Genomic DNA, 19,346 nt, shown 5'->3' with positions numbered 1-19,346 from the left:
TAACTTTTTATAACATACTTGTGTATTTACACCTTTGCCTTTTTTAGGATATTGTTTTATGCTGTAGGTACATGAAGGGATTTACATTTTCATGGGTTTTCCCCAGTAACATGGGGGACTGCTGTGTACTTCTTCCTGCTCCCTCTCCTCAGCCCCATGTGCAGTGCCAAATCTGTGCCACGATAGCTTCACAAGCAAAGAGGAAAAAACCCAAACCCACCCTTCCTATCCAATTAGGGTGTCGTTATTTCAGCCATTACTTCCTCAAAGGTTCCATATCCTCCCTACACCAGAATGCACGTGTATGGGGGGTAATTGGGGTAATAACATGTTGCATGGTTTAAAGCTATCTCAGATTGGAGTAGGAAAATTAATCTGCTGGTTTCTGTTGGAGTGTGCGAACTAAGTGATTGTCACTGGTATTTGGACACTGTTAGGAAAGAATAGACTTAGGAGTTTCAGTTAGAAAGGAAAAATGACTTGAAGTTTTAAAGTTGCAAAGTCCCTGTGCAATTAAATTAATCTGTGAAGTTTTCTTGTTTAAAATTTGGCTGTTTAGGTGTTTTTCTAAAAATCTTTTGGCTCATTATGACAAAAGCAAGAGTATTTGCATTATTACTTGTTTATTTTTTTCCAAATAATTTTCTTGTTTGCACTAAAGGATTTACTGAAAACTGCATGAGCTTATCAAGATACCAATCAACTTTTGTTCTGTTCCAGTAACCTAAAAATCTAAGGGTTCATTGTGTAAGCTTCATTTGTAATGTGGAGCATTTACTGGTCCCATGAAATCATTATTGAGAGCAAGCAAACAAAGGTGTCTCTTTCTGCACAGTTCTAGAGCGTGAACCAAAAGCTGCGGGCCCAAATGATGAAGAGGAAGATGAGGGAGAACAGTTTGATTTTGATAGTGGAGATGAGATACCAGAAGCAGACAGACAAGCCCTTGTGCCACCTAGTCCTGGAAATTACGTAGAGCACCAAGAGGCTGGTGCTGCAGGTAAGTCAGCTTGTTGGTCTGTGCCTCCACTGGGCTAGTAGTCAAGACTGATCATAGGATGCCTTTTCATGCCAGTGCAATAAAAGTACTTTAACAAGAGTTTTCCATGGTGTTACCCTTAAGGGCAACTCAGGTTCTTCTCAATGAATCTCTTGGAGCAGATTAGAGTGGAAAAACACTGAAAGATTGGTGTTTGTAAAGGTGCACATATTGGGTTTATTTTGGAACAGTTTGGTTGCAATGGAAAGCATATATGTAGCCATTTTGGTTATTGTTATGTAAAGTAATAATGGCAATATCAAAGCATAAAAATACCACCTGCATAAGGAAACATAAAAGGGAAAAGGAAGGAAGAAAGAGAAAGAAAGGGTAAGAGTAGGAAGATACATAATCACCGGCCATGGATTTATGATGACACTTGATTGAAGTGACAATTGAAGGTCTTTATCTGTCAGAGGTGGGGGAAAAAACCCATAAAATACAAAGTCTGGTGGGTCAATACACTCTCAGGTTCAGGTGGAAGTGCCCAAGCACCTCCTCAGTGAGGGCAAAGTTCTACACTATCTCTTGATCACGTGTCAGAAATGAGTCTGAGGGCACTTCAGGGGTGCTTGAGAGTTTATGAGCTCTTCCAAGGCAGAGTCAATGCCTCTAATGTCACTGTGCCTTGTGTGAAAGTGACCTTCCCAGGGAGGAGTCTGTGTTTGTAAGGGAGGGCAGTTTGGCCATGATTTGGGCAGCCTCTCCCCAAGCTCTGCTTCCTGCAAGCCTCAGAGCCCAGTTTGTAGCCTCTGGTGGTGGGAAGTTCACCCCCTCTGTCTTATGCAGGTTTGTCATTACACACCCAAAAACTCACTGCCTTTTCTTTGTGGGCTTGCAAACCTGGCATCAGCAAAGCACCCAGGCACCCCTGAAAATGGTCAGTTTGTTTTGAGTCATAGTCCAGTCTCTCACACCTGGAAATACCATGCAAGTGTTTTGAATATTCCTGCCAGTTACAGTCATGGTAAATCTGGCAGAGCAAGTGACCATCACATGTAGTTCCCATGAGGTTTCCCACTAAAGTGTGACATCCAAACCAAAGGATTGGACATAGTCAGAGTGTCATGCTACAGGAAAACTGTGTATCCTTGCTGGTCTTAAGGCACATTGATGGCTTGAGATAAGCTGTTTCGTAGCTAAGCTTGCTGGTTGCTGAGTTTGAGATGTTGTGCATAAAACTAAGTAGAGTTTGAATGTATGAATTTTGTTCATAAACAGAAGTTTTGCTAAATATTGGAACATTTTTAATGGCAGATGCAGATGTTCCCAGTGCTGAGGTGTAGTCTGGAAATTGCTGTATTATGCTCAAATTTCTAACAGCTGATTTTGCTTACTTTATTCCAATTTCCTTTTGTAAACAGATTCACTGTGCTTATGGCAATTAAAAGTAGATAACTCTTCAGGTACTGTGCAGTTTGACAACCTGGAACTTAAACACCATCTTTCCCTGAGCATCTGTTGCTTGCTCACCCTTATTGTGAAGTTGTGCTTACAGCTTAAAATCATTTGATCACTTGGGATACAGTTCTGCAGTTCCCTTCAGAGGGCTCTGTGGTTCTGCTGTAGCTCAGCTTGTCTCAAAAAAAAAATACTGGGAACTTTCTATAACAGAAAACAATACACTTACAAAGAGGAAAACTTGTGAAGTTATTTTCTTCCTCTTTTTCTTAACAGCATTTTCAGGACTACTCTTTGAGGAATGTCCCTCCATGTCTTTTCTTGTCCTTATGACTACCCCTAAAATATTTCTTGTGTTTCTGTTTGTAAGATTCAAATTCATCCAGATTTTAACCTTTATGATTTAAGACTGTTTTGACTCATGTGCTTATGTGAGTCAAGATACTGTTTTTCCATAGGCATCTTTGTAATTCATCTTGTTTTGCTCTTGTTGCATTCCTCATCTGTAACATGGGGATGTTGGCAATACTGTGTGGGAATTTTGAGTCATAGATTGCAAGCAACTTGTATAGAAAAGATCAAGTCAGTGTTTAGCATACTTGCAAAGAGCTATTAGAACAGCTTGAGGAGGTATGAAAACTAAAACTTTGTATTTTTGTTTAATCTTTCAACTAAAGGAGATGGTAATTTAGAAAACACTGAGAAGCTGCAAACATCAGAACCTGCTGCAGAAGGCACTCCGGCCAAAGTAAATCCCTACTCAGTCATTAATATTTCCCCAATCCAAGAGAAGGACCCATCCTCATCACCAGAACCAAGTCCTCCAGAGGAATGTGCCAGTCCCAGCCTGTCTGGTGGATATTCTGTTCCTGTCCCCTGTGGATATGCTGTGCCATCCAACTTACCTTTGATAGTGCCAGCGTACTGCAGCCCTGTCATCATCCGCAGTGTTTCTGTGGATGACGAAGGTACTGGATTTACACACCTTACTTGATTTGAGAGGGAACCCTTGGTTAACCTCAGCTACCTTACCTGTATAGCACTCACCCTGGGTGAGTATGATTAATGCTAATTCCTTTTTAATGTGATGAAATAATTTCCGGATCCAGAGTTCAGTGTTCAAGCCAAATGGTTTCTTCTCATACCTTTTATTGTTTTTCCTAGATCCTGGCAAAATTCCTCTCCCTTTTGCCTTTTCTGTATGCATTTCTGTTTCTTTATTTTCAAGTTCTTGTGGATTTAGAGTTACTCTTGGATTTTTCCCTTGATGATTTGATGAATTCTCTGTCTTCTAGTACAATTTTAAGACAGTAGAGGAAACTAGAAAGGGAAATAACTATGGATTATTACAGAAACAAGAGATCCATTTTGTAACCAGAGTTGAGAAAGTTGACATCTTAATGTCAAGATAGTAGGAAAAGAAAGCTGCCCATATCCTGCCTTTTTCTTTTTGTATTTTGAATATACTTTTCTTTAGCTGGGCAGCAGCTCTTCTATAATTCCAGCTTTTATTCCAGCCTTTTTTTTTTTTACCACTATTAGGAATACTGTCAAGTAAAAGCAAATGTTTGTGTGGTCCTTATTTCTTGTAGAGGAATATATGTTTGAGAGAGAGAATTAAATGCATTAGCCATTGTGATTTCCTCTTAACAGCTCTTCTAAGAAATGGCTGTGTCTTTGAATTACTTAGCTTTCAGAAATGCAGGGTGTGAAGAAACTTCCAACTTTTTTAAACATGTGTAAGAATAAAAATATTGCAAGGAAGGAGATTATTCTTTAGTAATGATCTAGTAAAATCAATTTCTTATGGTAAAATGTGCAGTTTTAGCCAAACTGACATGTTATTGCAAATGCTTTCTTTTTTTTTTTTTTTTTTTTTTCTTACTTGGCAGGTACACAGTCAGCAACTGAAGAATGTCATTATAATTCTGTAAACCTGGAGGACCCTCAGAATAGGTGATTGCCAGTTCATCACGTTTTAATGGTTTGCAAAGCCTTAATTCCTAGGAAAGCTTGCATTTGATAAGTGTTTTTGTTTCTTTGTGTGATGCTTCTATGTTTGTTGGTTTGGTTTTTTTTCACTTTCTTACTCCTGTAATTTTGGTTGAGTACAAAAATCAGCACTGGTGTAACTGTGCATGACATTTTTGAAGACACTGGGTTGAATTTTTCTAGAGTGATGGCAATGTCAGGTGCAACAGATTGCTGGAGGTTTGGTCTAGCCTGCTGCTTTCAGCAGGATCCATCAGATCAACCATGGCCTTGCTGGCTGAGCCCTCAACCCTCCAGGGATGGAGGTGCTGCACCTTCCCCAAGCAGTCTTCTCTGCTGTACTACCTTCCCTGCCCCTCTTCCCCCCCAGCCTCCCCAAATGTCCAAACCAAATCTCCCAATGGGCAGTCTGTTGACTATTCCCCCTTTGTCTGGCGTTAAAAAAAAAAAAAAGGCCCCAAAATCCCCAAAACAAACCCAAACAAAAAAAATAACCCTGAATCCCTCACCTCTGTAGTTCTCTTTTGGATAGTTGTAGCTACTCTTGGATCACTCCATAACATTCTTTTCATCAGACTAAATAATCTCCATATATTTTATCTCCTTCCTTGTAAACCATGGGCTTTAGTCCTTCTTCTCCCTAGAGGTAGCTTCACTTCCTCCACAGCTCTCTAGCAGGGGAGTGTTGGGAAGCCAAGGCTGGACATGCTGCTCTAGCAGCCTCACCAGCACCAGGTGGAGGACGGGAGCAGCTCTGCCTATATAACCTCCTGATATAACCCAGAATATCTTTGTCTTATTTACCATGAAAAAGAAGCTCTCACTTCACTGTTTCTGAGAGAATTTCCTGTGTTCTGGTAGATGAACTCAAAAGCAGAGTGTTTTTTAAGGTTGTAAAGAAAGTATTTTCAATTTTCTGACTAAAATTGTAAGACTATTAACTTGAATAGCTTATTCATCACCCAACTACACACTGAAGCAACATTTTTGACTAATTAGCACCCTTGGAGTGGAAACTAGAGGGCAGAAATATATTTATTGTCTTGTCTTCATGGATGTTTAAAAACATTGTGGTATAACTTTTAGTTCTTTTATTTTGTGGCCTCTTTTTCAAGTGAAGATAACCAGACCAAGAAAGAGGATGATGCCCTGGCCAAATGGGTTGCAGATCCTGCAAATACAGCATGGATGGAAAGTAAGTACCCATGAACACTGAAGTACAGCTGTGGAAGGTGGTCAGTTTTAAGTTGTGATCAGCAGTATATGTGTGTCTATGTGCACAAGCAGATTTTATGGGAATGTCCATCTTCACTTTTGTTGTGTGTTTTTAGATAGGTTCCAGAACAAAGCTGTAGAACATTCAACAGTAATAAAACATTCTGTAATAAAACATTCAGCTGTAGAACATTCTACAGCTGAATAAAATTGTATTTTAGAATAAAGTTAACATTCATTTTTCCACTTTTTGGAGTCTGTGGAATCATGTGTTATGGAGGTCATTTAGCTCCATTAATGCATGTGCACTGGAAATAAGCTCCAGTTCAGTGTCTGATCTGAGACTGTATTTGAAATTGCTCTTCTTGTGCAGTAGTAGCAAATAAGCACTTGGAGGTGGAAGAAGGGAAGGAACTGCCACTGTCTTGGTGTGTGCTGTTGATTCTTGGCTGGCAGCTGCATTTTAAACCAGAGTAGAGATTTTGTGGTTTGAGGAGAGGTTATCCTGCCTGTTCTCAGCTGTTCCCACTGAATATGTTCATCTTACATATTTTGTGAAGTGACTGAAGAATTTGTGTTGTCATTTTGTCTCTTAATTTACTAAGATAAACATTACATTATTTACTTTTGGTTCTTTTTAAAAAGCCACTTTCAGCTTTTCTGCACCTATCCATTCAATAGGGCAATGAGCAGCCTTGAACAGGCAGAGGACATACCATACTTCTTTAAGAAGGAGGGAGAAACACTGACTTTGAAGTGGATTTTTGTTTTCAGGCTAGCAAAGGTCATCATAAGCAATGCAGATAAAACTGACATTTCACATATACTGCTTTGTACATTATTGCAATATTTGAATGATTAGATGTGCAGGCAAAATGCTAGTAAGAGTGAGTCACATCTCCATTGTGTTAATATATACCAATATAACCAATTAAATAATATAATAGTATATTTCAGTTGGAGAGCACCTACAGCATTTCAACTGCCAGACCATTTTAGAGTTGATCAAAGGCTGAAGGAATGTTTAAGGGCTTTGTCCAAATGCCTCTTAAACACTTGGTCCCATTCAAATTTTAGGAAGTTTCTCATTTGTGGTTTTTTTTTCTGTCCTGATTTTAGACCCGGATGAAGTAATTTATGATGATGTGCCAAGAGAAGATTCAGACTCTGAACCAGGTTTGAGGTCTTTGTAATGTTGAAAGCAATGCAAAATGGAATTATGTGCATATATACTAAACAGATATGTTCATTAAGTGCCTAAAATATATGTAAATGGATTTACCATTGTGTCAGTGATTGGTAGGTCTTACAGAGTTCAGAATTATACTAATACTTAAAAGACTGTCTCAGCAGGTCTCCTATACTGCTCTTCTCAGAAGCTGAATTCTACTTTGTTTTATAGATACTGTTCCAAATGCTTGAGTACTCTGCATATTAGAGAATTACAGTGTTGGGTGTTGTAGCTGTAGTGCCCTGAACAAGCCAAGATGGTTAGGAAAAGGGTGTTTTAAATAGTTAAATGATGTATGATAATGTCTCATTGTCATGGTTATAGAGAGAAGCTCTCTCCTTGGAAGTCCCCTTCAATATATAAATGCTTGATCGATGGAAGAGATGGTCCAGAGTGGCTGCTCACCATCCTGAATGTGACTCTACACAAATGTTTTATTTCAGCTTTGAAGTGGTTCGCTCCTGATGTTTGTGACCGTGTTTGGAGGGGGCAGAATAGATCTCAAAGTTGTTTCTGAAGTCAAGATTTTACCTTTATTGGAAATGATGGAGTTAGGGCTCAAGATGCATATTTCATTGAGTTCTTACTTAGGTTTGTTTTGCAGTTTTTGGGTATAGTGAAGTCTGCCTAAAGATCAGTTGCTACTGACTGATTTTGTGTTTGAGTGAATTGGATTGGTGGGAGCTCAGCATCTTACTGATCAGGGCTCTCAGAGGGTGTAGGTCTTTGATAATGAAATTGTTAATGAATCAAGGAAACACTTGAGCTTTCCTGTGTGAAACCCACATTAATCTTTAAAGCTGCAACAGTTTAATCCTTTTCTTTAGTAGTATTCAAGCAAGGTGTTTTACAATTTTTTACTAAATTTTTAAAATTTATTATTGTAAAGTACTGTGTTACATTCATGACTTGAATGGTTATATTACTGGAAGTTCCCTCAGTGCTGCTCTGAGCAGGGACCTCTCTGTGCTGTTGCTGATCAGTGAGGAAACAGGTACACCAGGCCCAGGTGGCTGAGCTATGGGATATGGGGCAAAGCTCTGCTGGGCATATTGGTCAGAATCTTTAGTTTAACCAGTAAGACATCAATTAAAATTTTGATTTTCATGTTGTCCCCTAAGACATTGAAAGATTCTGAGAAAATGGGTAGTAAGGGAAGTTTCATCTTCGTACATTCAGGATCTTGATGTTTATTATTTGTATATTTTGTCAACTATTCCAAAAAAAGTTTGTCAGATAATCTACGTTACCACATGGACAAGATAAATTCACCTAGTCGTGGGGTAAATCCTGCCCCAAAGCTCACAGCACAGGAGTTAGACTTCTTGATTTATTTTGACTTAATATGATTCTTTTAAAATACTCATTGTTCTAGATTACCACTAAGATATTTTCCTCAGTAACCATATTTTAAGGACACTCTTGATATGCATGGGGATTTGAAAAAAAAAAAAAAATTAAAAATCTGAATCTTCCAAATTAGACTAATTAAGTTCTTTATAATTAACACAGAGGATTCCAATGTTAATATTAAAATCCAGGGTTTGATGCATGTATAAAACATACTGGCTTTTGAGTACATTTTTTTCTCTGTTTAAATGAAACGTCAATCTTAAAATAAAAGTACAGCTGCTGTTTCCTGGATTTAATAGGAGACAGTTGTAAATGCTGCATCATAACCTCTGACAATAGTGATTCTTGATAGAAGTGTTGTACCACAACAAGTGTCCACACTTTTCCACTTGTACTGACATACGATGCTGCAGGTAGAGTGCATTCCTGTTTCCTGTGAAGAAATTGACTCTAAATTTTCCATTTTATTTTGAGTAAGTTTTATGTTCTCGACATCTGTGCCAATAGAAAGATGTGTGTCTTTAACAGGAGGTACTTTGGTCAGCCTTTGTAATATAGATTTGAAAAGGTTATGTCTTGAAAAGGTTAATACTTCAAGTTTTTAGAGTAAATCATGAGCAAGGTAGCTGCCAGGTGTGGGAGACTTCCAGTGACTGGTTGTGATGAGTCATAAAACATCATTGTGTAATAACACAGTTTCTTGCTGCTTTGGTCTGACCTGTTCTGCTGGAAGTAGTGACATTTTCATTTGATTCTTGCCATGTTTTAACATTTTTTACCACGTCCCTAGGGACAAATGGCAAGCTTAAATTGGAAGGATGATGTTTCTCAGTACAGATGTGCATTCGCAGTTAGAGTTTAAACTTCCTTTGAAGTTCTAAATAATTTTGTGGGATTTGGACACAACAGTGCCATTTGAGTAGCACATGTTTCTGAAAGGATCATGGTGTGTACCAGTAACACTGTCCTTTTTTAGTACTCTCTTTCAACAAAGACAATCCACTTTGGCTATTTGAATATTGGATTTAATTCAAAATTTTTAATGTGCATCCAGAAATCTGTACAATTCTTTGTCGCATATCCTGAGTAAGCTTTCCAGTGTCTGAACAAACATACATTTCAGTGTAGCTTTTTTTATTTTGGTTTAATTCTTGCAGAGGAAATGATTTATGATGATGTTGAAAATGGTGATGATGGTGGAAACAGCTCACTGGAATACGGGTGGAGTTCAAGTGAGTTTGAAAGCTATGAAGAACAGAGTGATTCTGAGTGTAAAAATGGAATTCCCAGCTCCTTTTTGCGAGGCAACCACAAGAGACATGTATGTATCCTGCAGTGCTGCTCAGTCATTGAGGTTGTCCTGGTTTCCAACACTTCCCTTTCTCACCTGTATTTCTTTTTTTCCTCAATTCAGCTTCCAGTGCCAACAGCATCTTTTTAAAGGACATATGAGTCAGTGTGGAAGTGACAGTACATAACAAAATGTAAAAGGGAAAAGGAGATATGAAAATATTAAACAGAAGTTTTGTACAAAAAAAATATGACTCAAATTGGATAAAAACTAAATTAAAAATGAGATTGTTTTTGCTTATGGGCAGTTCCTTACCTTCTCTTCTTTTGCCCTTGGTGGATTAGTGTAAGTGGTAAAAAAGTGTGGAAAATAATGTGAAAAATAAATGGGGACAAGCCTGACAAGAATTGATGGTTTGGGGTCTTTAGATGCTCAAAAGTCACAAAACTCTTTGCCAGTGTTCCCTAGCTTGCTGTCTTAGATCTGCATCAGTTTGCTTGTTTGAAAATGACTGAACTTAAAGAACTTCTGAAAGTAAAAGATTTTTATAATCAAAGAGAGTTCTACCTGTTAGGAGAGAAGAGAGGTGGCATGATTAAAATGATCCATCTCTGCCACTTTTCAGATCTCATGCCTTTGGCTCCATGTGTTCTGCAGGAGGCAGGAAGGCACAGGTGGCACAGGTGCCTGTCGTCCCTGCTCCTCTCCCATTGCACAGGGAGAGAGGCCCTGGGCTCTTGCCTTCTCTTTGCCTTGGCTCCTCTTCTTCTGCCCTTGAGTACCCTCTTTGTGAGAGGCTCCCAGTGTGTGCTGACTGGGGACTGAGCCCCAAGAGCCACGTGGCAGCTGTGTGTTGTGAGCTGCCTCAGCACCCCGTGGCTGGAATGTGCAGGGGTTGCAGACAGGGTGTTATTTCATGGGGCCCTCATTTTCATTTTACAGGTTTCTTAACTTGATGAGAATAAAAACCTTGTTGTCTGTGTTTCCCTCCAGTACATGCAATTTGCTCTCCTCTCACCTCCTTCCTTGCTGCACATCCTTTGGAAATCAGGGAATGAGCAATTAACTGCAAGACTTGAGCCCTCCCAAATCTGCACTTTGTAAGCTGAGTGCTCATCCTCTGGTTTTGTCTTGGTTTTATTCTGACTAGAACAATCTTAAGCTGTTGCAGCTGTTTGTTTGGGAGTTTTTTCTAACAAGACTGAAAAAATGGAGTTTGTTTTGTTTTTTTTTTGCTTTAAATACTTTGGAAGAGACTAGGGAATTACTTTGCATGTGAGTGTGTAAGCATTAACATGGCTGCTGACTTATTATTTTTATTTTGTTTTTTAATCTTCTCTTGTTATCCCTAGCTTCAGCTTTGGCCATAGTCATAGGAATCTATTTGCATATGTGAACAAAGCAAAGTTTAAAGCCATTTTTTTGGAACTCTTAAAAGTATACTTTGATCTGTCATGGAAAACTGTTGGCAGTGGTTGAATGTGATTGCGCCAGGATCAGGCACAGTGTCTGAGCAAGAGACTGAGGAGTGATGAGAGAAGAGGGGTGTGCCCTTGGGTACTGCCATGCAGATGGCTTTTTCAGGCCTGACAAAAGGTTTTGGGGATTGCCTTGTGAGGATGGGTGTGAGGAGGTGAGGAACATTTAAGCTGGTGGATGGAAAAGTCAGGCTCCTGCACCTGGATGGGTTGCTGGGAGATGGAGAAATTAGGGAAGGGTTTTGGTAGAGAGTGAGGAAGAAAACTTTTGGATTGCAAAAAAAAAACCCTTGCAACAAACAACCAAGAAAACAACAACAACAAAAAGCAAACAAACAAACAAACAAAAAAAAAAAACCAAAAAAAACCCAAAAAAAACAAAAAAAACCAAAAAAAACCAAAAAGCCAACCCCAGCCCTCCCTGCATTGGCATTTCAGCACGGGCAGACACTGCTCTTCTTAATGTACATTTTCTCTGTATCCATTCCTTGTACTAACTTTCACTTCTCCTCAGGTCCTGTGATGGATATTACAGTATATTCCCAGCACATCACCTTCTGTAGCCTTTCAGAGCCTGTGAGGGACTTGCCCTACTTATAATTTTAATGTTAGTTGAAAAGAATGGCAAGGTTGGACATGGGATATTTAATTTTAAGTGCTGGTATGATTTCCCTCAAAGTCACCTTTTCATTATAATTCTTATTATTCTATTTATTTACTATTTTATTTTAAGAAGGAAAGTTTTTGTGTTGTTAAATATTTCTTGTCTGTGAACCAGATACTATTCTTTATAATACTGCTGTAATGCCAGAATGATGATGTTAGAGGTAATTGCATCCTGACCCAGCCTAGTGGAACTGGGCCTGTTGCTTTGATTTCAGCTCAGTAGGCCTTCTCTTTCCTGAGGCTTTGATCTCTTGCCAAATAACTCTGTTGATATCAAGCTGAGGGGTTTTCCACTGGACTTCTATTATAGGACACACCAAATATTTTCCTTTATTTTTTTTTTCTTTCCTGGTTGTGTTTTAACCTCTTTTATCTACCTTTGTCAAAATGTTTAACAAATGGTAATTAGTGTTCCAGAGCATTCCTTTCTGTGTGATAGTTTCCTTACCTTGCAAATGAATATATTCATGTATGGGATGGTTACACCCAAGTTCATACAGTGAGACTATGATGCATGTGGAAACCACAAGAACATGAATCCTGTTCGTGCCTCCTTACCTGACTCACTGCCCCGTCAGTTTCCATATTCTCAGGTGCCAGCAATCTCCACAGGTTCTTCAGTCTCTGAGATTTCTTCTGATTCACTGTTTTGAAGGCTAGTGTGAAATACAGGCTAGGTTTTGTGCTCCAGTGAATAGTGCTTATGGTTAAGGCTGATGTATTGTTTCCATGTGGTTTTTAAGAGATAGGCACAATACAATTAATATGTATAACAATTTAGTTGCCTTAGTCTAAGTGGCTTTGCCCGTGTCTTTACAGAAAAGCGCCTGGCGGAGCTCGGCAGTGCCCAGGAGCGATGGTCCTTCCTTGGACTGGAGCTTCCCTCAGTGATAGCTTGATAGCTTTCCCTCAGTGATAGCTTTCCCTCAGTGATGGCTTTCCCTCAGTGATGGCTTTCCCTCAGTGATGGCTTTCCCTCAGTGATGGCTTTCCCTCAGTGATAGCTTTCCCTCAGTGATAGCTTTCCCTCAGTGATAGCTTTCCCTTAGCTGTCTTTGTGTCAGTAGATAGATGGGGCAATGTGCATGATTTATGTGAGTGCTTTAGCATGAAGCTTTCACTATGGCTTTTTGAAAAGATTGTGTCTTTTTATACACTGTAGCTTTCTCATGACCTAACGCGTTTAAAGGAGCATTATGAAAAAAAGGTGAAAGATTTGATGTCAAACACTGTGGGAGCAGTAGAGATTCAGCAACTAAAGCAAAAACATGAGCTGAAGGTAGTGTAGTTGATTTTTGTAACTACCTACATTTAAATAATTGCTTTTCCAACACAGACAATGTTGTCTTTTATTAATAGCTTGAAAAAGTAGACAATAATTTGTATGAAATGAATTCTGAATGTGCTGAATTTTTATTGTGCAGTGTTAAGTTAAAGATTGCAATATTGCTATATTCTTAAAAATACTTGGTCGAGGACCTTTTCTCATGCTTACTTTTAATGTTAGCAGTCTCAGAAAATGAGATAGGGCATTGTCTTTCCCTGATGACTGGTGCCCTTACCTCAGAGTGTGAGCCAGGTGTACAACCCTAATGTCTCTCTGAAACCATGGCTCCATGGGGCTGCAGCCACACTGGATCAAATTGGGAATCTCCCTGCTCTCCATTCTGAATGGAACTGGTATGAAAAGACTGGGTTTTTGCAAAAAGCTTCAGTCTCAAACCCAGAAATTGCCTGATTGCAGCAAGGCAGCTTTGTTTGTGTTCTGACAGTAGTGGGGATTTTTTGTTGTAGTGACATTTTGGAAAATAAGTACAAAGCAGGGTATTTTAATAAGCATTTTCCAGCAAGGCAAAATTCTTTGGTGTTTTGTTTTTAGTTTCATGAAATTTCATTTGACTGTAGTAGTGTACTGTAAGATTATGGAATTCTTATTAAATCAATGCATTTCTTCAGTGAATGAAGTTATTAGTTGTAACTTTTTCCTTCATAGCAGTGTTTGTTTAAGAATATAGTTAATATATAACTGAGTCTAGGGGATTATCTTTAGGTCAGAAATACTTTGGAAGAGTTATTTGGACACTGAAAGATGGACAAGACCTCTGGCCAGTAATGACCTGTGCGTAGTAGGTATTTGTTCTCTAAGATAACATTTGAGACTATTTAAAGTTTGTTTGAATGCAGAAGGGTTCTTAAACATTTCTGCTCTTTTAGACTTGCATACAGTATTGCCATGAAGTAAGTCCTTGTCTCCAATTTTTATTTTATTTTGAAATACAGGAGCTTGGCTCTGAGCTTTCATGGTTCTCTCTACTTATTGTACAGTCGTTTGACTTTGGACAATATTGATAGCCTAAAAGTGTGCAGGCTCAGATGCTTTCCTATTATTCACTGAACATGTAGACTATATTTTTTATCTTGCAGATGCAAAAGCTCATGAGAGCTGCTAGAGAAGGTACCAAAGATGGACTTGAAAAGACAAAAGCAGCTGTGAAGAAGGGTCGTTCCTTTATTCGGACAAAATCTTTCATTTCTCAAGGTATATGCTATTTACAGTGTTTCTCTTTGTTACATTCTCTAGTAATTTCTGAGAAGGAAGAAGAATGGCCTAGCAATTTTTTGTAGTGGGAGCTGAGAGCTAGATGCAAGAAATCAGAGATATATATCAAAAATGTATGGTATAATATTCAGTTCAGATGACAGTATGGTCAATGCATCTTGAGCAGGTTTTCTGTTTGGGGCAAGAACCTGAGTGACCTGAGAAACCTGAGGACCACAGAGAAGGATCAATTTAAGAACAATAACAACAAGTCCCACCAAGCAGTGTGATCTAGGTGCTGGTAGATGGGAGTATGGAAGTGATGTTAAGTTACTGTCATGGTGTAATCCCAGCCAGCAGCCAAGCCCCACACAGCCACTTGCTCAATCCCCTACCACCAGGACTGGGCACAGAATTAGAAGGATAAGAGTGAGAACTTGTGGGTTGAGATAAAGACAGTGTAGTAGTAAACATAAAATCCATACACAAGCAAAGAAAGACAAGGCACTAGTTCATTGCTTCCCAAGGGAGGCAGGTGCTTATCCATGTCCAGGAGAGAAGGGCCCCATCACACACAGTGGTTACTTGGAACACAAACACCATCACTCCGAACATCCCCTCCCCTTACTCCTCTTTCCTCCCACTTTATATATGAAGCAGGATGTCCTATCCTTTGGTCAGGATGGAATATCCTTTTAGTCAATTTGGGTGACCTGTCCTGGCTGTGTCTCCTCCCTACATGCACCCTCACCAGCCTGGCAGTATGAAAAGCAGAAAAGGCCTTGGCTCTGTGTATACCCTGTTCAGCAGTAAAAAACCCACCATCTTTATATTATCAAACCCTGTGTCCAAATCCAAAATGTACCTCCATACTAGCCACTGTGGAGAAAATTAATTCTACCCCAGTCAAAATCAGCCCAGTTACTAAGTCTGTCCAGGTCTCTCCATCAAATAACTCTTGAATGTCAGGAGAATGTGCTGTTAAGACATGGCTTTCAGTGGAGAAGTAGCTGAGTATTTTAAAAAGTTCGTCACTGGTAAGTAGTAATGCTTTCCATGCTTAAGAGTGAGTGAAAGCAGGGGGAAAGACTGTACTGCTTAATCAGTTTGATGATTTTTGATGAAAACTGACTTTGGGTTGGGAAAACAGAAAGTCGTGTATAATCAAAAAGCCACAGAAGTATTTGTGTTCTTTCTGTAGCTGAGAGCAGGTGACAGTCCTTTGTCATGAGCCATGGCAGCAGCTGTCCACAGGTAGTTTTTTCAAGAGACAGCTGGTAAATTAAACTAGTTTCTTTTTCAGGATAACTCTGAGAGATAGTGTATCATTCTGCTCAAGTGTGCCCAACTAATTAAATGGTAGTAACTTCAGAGTATATAAAACTGCAATTTTAGGAAGCTAAAACCACAAGGCTGGAGCAAATGTTTTTTCTTTTGAGAAAAGTAACATAAAGTTGCTGTATGGGCCAGGACACATCTTACATCTCTGTCATGACCTCTGACTGCTTCTCAATTTACTTAATTCACAGTTTGAATATAGAAAGGTACACAAAATGAGGTGATCAAAACTTCTTGCAGTTGAACAGATGAAAATGGTCTGCAGGACAGTGTTCCAATGGACCTGGCATTCCTTCTTACATTTCTAGAAATTAGATTGCAGACCCAGTGTACCTGTGGATGGCTGCATCTCATAACCACTTTCCAAATCAGCAGGGAGCTAGTGAAAAATTTCTTAACTAAACTCACAAGTTTCTCCCAGATGTTAGATCTGCTTCCCTTATTTCTCTTTTTGTTCTAAGGCAGTTTCTCATACTGTTCTTTCTTTATGTCTGCTTTCCTTGGGTCTGCTTGTTTGCCTGGCTATGTACTGCCACCTATCAGTGCACTTCGGTGGTGCTTTTTCAGTAAAATTTGTACCCACAGAGGAATGCAGAATCCCTCACTCCTTTCTGATGAAAACAAACATTTTGGTTAACTTGGCTACTTTAGTTCAGCTGTTGAAGGTTGTATAGAATTTTTTTTAGCTGGATCATAATATGTGTGTTTTCAGTTTCCTCCCAGGGATCATTTATTTTAAAACTGCTGTCCCTGGGGCTGTAGTGCTTTAGCCCAAGTTGTCATGTCCTGCCCTCTGGACAGCCCCATTCTCCTGGCTGAGAGGAGGGAGCAGTGGTCAAGCAAAAGATGCTTAGGCTGTCTGCAGCTGGGAGATATTAGGATGCCTTTGAAAGGTGTTCTGTATTAGAATACCTATTGGTAGTAACATTTATGTGATTTCCCAGATGATACAGAATTATTGGGAAATTTCTTTTGTTTGGTAAGCGAAAATTTATTATTTCTGTGCTCGGATGAAAGAGTCTGCTTGTTTTGTTTTGTTTTTTTCTTTTGTTTTTTCCTCTCTTAATCCACATGTAGAAGCTGATATTTGGTTATTTATTTGTAGATCACAGATCATCTTGTCTGGAAGAAGAGGAGCAAAATTTATTTATTGATGTGGACTGTATGCATGCAGAAGCAATTATGACTCCTATGCCTGAAGGATTATCACAGCAGCAGGTAGTAAGCTTTGGGAAGTATGGTCTTCTTTTTTTTCCTCCCTTTCTGCTCTGCACCAGTGTCTCTTAGGTGCCTTTGATCTTCAAACATATTGGCATTTTACTTAAATAGACATCAAATTCAGAACTGAATAAGTAGTTTTTTGAAAATTTGTGTGTGTGCATATTGTTGCATCAGTCCTGAATTCACCCAGAGGTGCAAAATGGTTTGCATTATAAAATTATCTATAAGAATGATATTGTTTCACTACCTGAACACTTAAACTAAATGTGATGGTTTTGAGTGAAAAAAGGAGAGTTAAAGCATTTTTATTGAACCAGAAAACATTGTTCCAAGTGCTCTGGGATTTTAAATGTAGACAATATCCTCTTTGAATCCAAAGATTTTTCTTGGTTAAAAAAAATCATCCCCAGTAAAGTCAAATCTACAGAAAAATTAATTTTGCTGTTTTCCAGCTCAAACTGTGAGGTGGATTTCCACTATGGAAATCACTTCAAAAAATACTGAAATCAGCATCAGTTAAGAAATTTTGGCTGAAAATAAATCCCTTGGGTTCATGTTACTGTATTGTTATGACAACTAATAACTGTATGAGAGTTTTTAAACTTCTTGTGGTGCCAAGTTGTGAGTTAGTTGGTCAGTACCTTAAGAAAATGAGAAAAAAACCAAACTAAGGGGCAATTGAGGGGAGGGCCATATATTTTTGGGATTTTGTTTTGTTTTGTTTCACATTTTACCTGGGTGAGGTTTACTTTTCTCTTGTGTTTAACACAGTGAAGGGCTAGTCTTGTAACAAAGCAGCTATCAAACTGTGTTCCATTACAGTAAGATTTTATTATCATGTGAGATTTCAGCATCAGTCTGAATGCTCTTTTCTTCTTTCCAAAAAGGAATTTGAGTTTCACTAGGATAGTTTTGTACAAATAAGTTTACCCTCTTTTGCAAAAAAAAAACCCAGGATGCTTGTAGTTTGGAGCAAACTGGTAATAGTTGTGTAAGTCATGACAAATAGTGCTCAGCTGCCCAGGAGGAGCTCTCCAAGTGGGCAGGAATGGGATTAGGAAAGCCAAAGCTCAGCTGGAGCTAGTGACCTGTGAGAGGCAGCAGTGAAGAGGTTCTGACATGTACATTGGCAACAAAAGGAGGCTGAGAAGAGCACAATACACTGCTTGCTAGGGCACAGACCTAGTGATCAAGGTCAAAACTGTGCCACTTTTGCCTTGGGGTTTCACTGGTGAGGCTTGTTCTTGGGACTCAGCCCATGAGCCCAGAGACAGGTCTGCTGGGGTGAAGCCTAATCTGCAGCTGGGGAGTTGAGGCCATCTGGACATACAGGTGTCTGTGGGACCAGATGGGATGGATGTAAGGATGCTGTAGGTAAGGCCTTCCTCAGTCATCTAAGATCACAGTGATCAGAAGACTGTGAAAAATTGTCACACTCTTACCCACAAGAAGGAGAATTGAGTCTGGCCTTACCTCAGTCCCAACAAAAGTGATGCAGCACATGCTCTTGGGAGCTATGTCTGTGTTCAGTAGGACAGGAGGCTGAGTGGGGAAAAAATCAGCATAGATGGGCCAGAGTCCATTTGTGCATGACCAGCTTGAGCCTCTGTGAGGTGACTGAGGGGAGAGGTGATAATGGCTTTCAGTTGTTTCCTGCAGTATTCCTGTGCTCCTTTAGGTGAGATACCCTCTGTATGGATGGACTAAAGGTGGGTGGGAAGCAGGTGAGGATGGCACACTCAGTGAGTCCATGGTACAGAGTGCAGTGGGTGGTCAGTGTTAGTGCTCGGGAGCAGGCACGGGCCTCTGGCCTGTAAAGCCTGTGTGAGGCATCTGGATGCCAGCTGCAGTGCACATCTGGAGGTGATGCCAAACTGCAGGGGTGCAGCAGCTGTGTGGGGGAGGTTGGCTGCTGGTCAGCAGGGCTCTGGTGGGCTGGGTGCACAGAAACACTGGAGCAGTTCAGGGAGAAGAGCATGGCCAGCTGTAGGAACCCCAGGCCAGGGCCCCCTTGCAGGCCAGCTGCCCTGTCCCAGCAGAGCTGCTCTGTGGACATGCTGGCTTCAAACAGCAGGTGGCATGATGGCTTCTGTTTAAATCCTGGTGCCTGCAAGTACTGAGGCTAGGGCTCATATCTGCTGCAATAACCCCAAGCCACTACTAAGTATTCTTTTTGTGTATTATAGAGCCTGAAATTTTTATTTCTACAGATGTTTATTCTTTTCAGAAGAATGATCTGTGACTAAAAGTAGGATTAGTATTCTTCACCAGAGCCACTGATCCGCTATACTAAATAAGACACTGCTAAATCCATTCTAAACACAGATTAAACACAACTAATTTTACTGCATATATCTTAAGCAAAGCCTCAGATCATTTTGAAGTCCTCCTTTGAAATGCCAGTACCTGAAAGAAAATTCTCACATAACCTGCATTTAATAATGCAAAATACAAGTGTGGAAAATTTAAAGGCAGTGATGGTGGAGGAAGCAGGAGGCTGTGGGTTCTGGAGCAGAAAGAAGCAAGCCTGAGATTTGAGTTTCATGGTTGTTTAGGCTAGCTTAAAATAGCAAAATGAGCAG

The 19,346-nt window shown here is 39.7% G+C and overlaps 1 protein-coding gene across 4 annotated transcripts in view; it reads left to right on the top strand.

Moving 5' to 3' along the window:
- Positions 1–19,346, top strand: part of ARHGEF10 (Rho guanine nucleotide exchange factor 10) — a 112,032-nt gene that overhangs the window by 28,565 nt on the left and 64,121 nt on the right. For 3 of the 4 annotated variants that reach the window (XM_063150728.1, XM_063150726.1, XM_063150727.1), the window contains exons 3-11: positions 836–1,000; positions 3,118–3,408; positions 4,333–4,396; positions 5,548–5,627; positions 6,767–6,823; positions 9,389–9,552; positions 12,829–12,945; positions 14,091–14,205; positions 16,649–16,761. In XM_063150728.1, coding sequence (XP_063006798.1) covers positions 836–1,000; positions 3,118–3,408; positions 4,333–4,396; positions 5,548–5,627; positions 6,767–6,823; positions 9,389–9,552; positions 12,829–12,945; positions 14,091–14,205; positions 16,649–16,761 — 1,166 coding nt within the window. The remainder of the gene's footprint in view (positions 1–835; positions 1,001–3,117; positions 3,409–4,332; positions 4,397–5,547; positions 5,628–6,766; positions 6,824–9,388; positions 9,553–12,828; positions 12,946–14,090; positions 14,206–16,648; positions 16,762–19,346) is intronic. The other variant, XM_063150729.1, reaches the window with a different exon arrangement.

Source organism: Melospiza melodia, chromosome 3 (genome assembly GCF_035770615.1).
Source record: "Melospiza melodia melodia isolate bMelMel2 chromosome 3, bMelMel2.pri, whole genome shotgun sequence".
Taxonomy (NCBI): domain Eukaryota; kingdom Metazoa; phylum Chordata; class Aves; order Passeriformes; family Passerellidae; genus Melospiza; species Melospiza melodia.
This window is presented reverse-complemented; position numbering and strand designations above follow the sequence as displayed.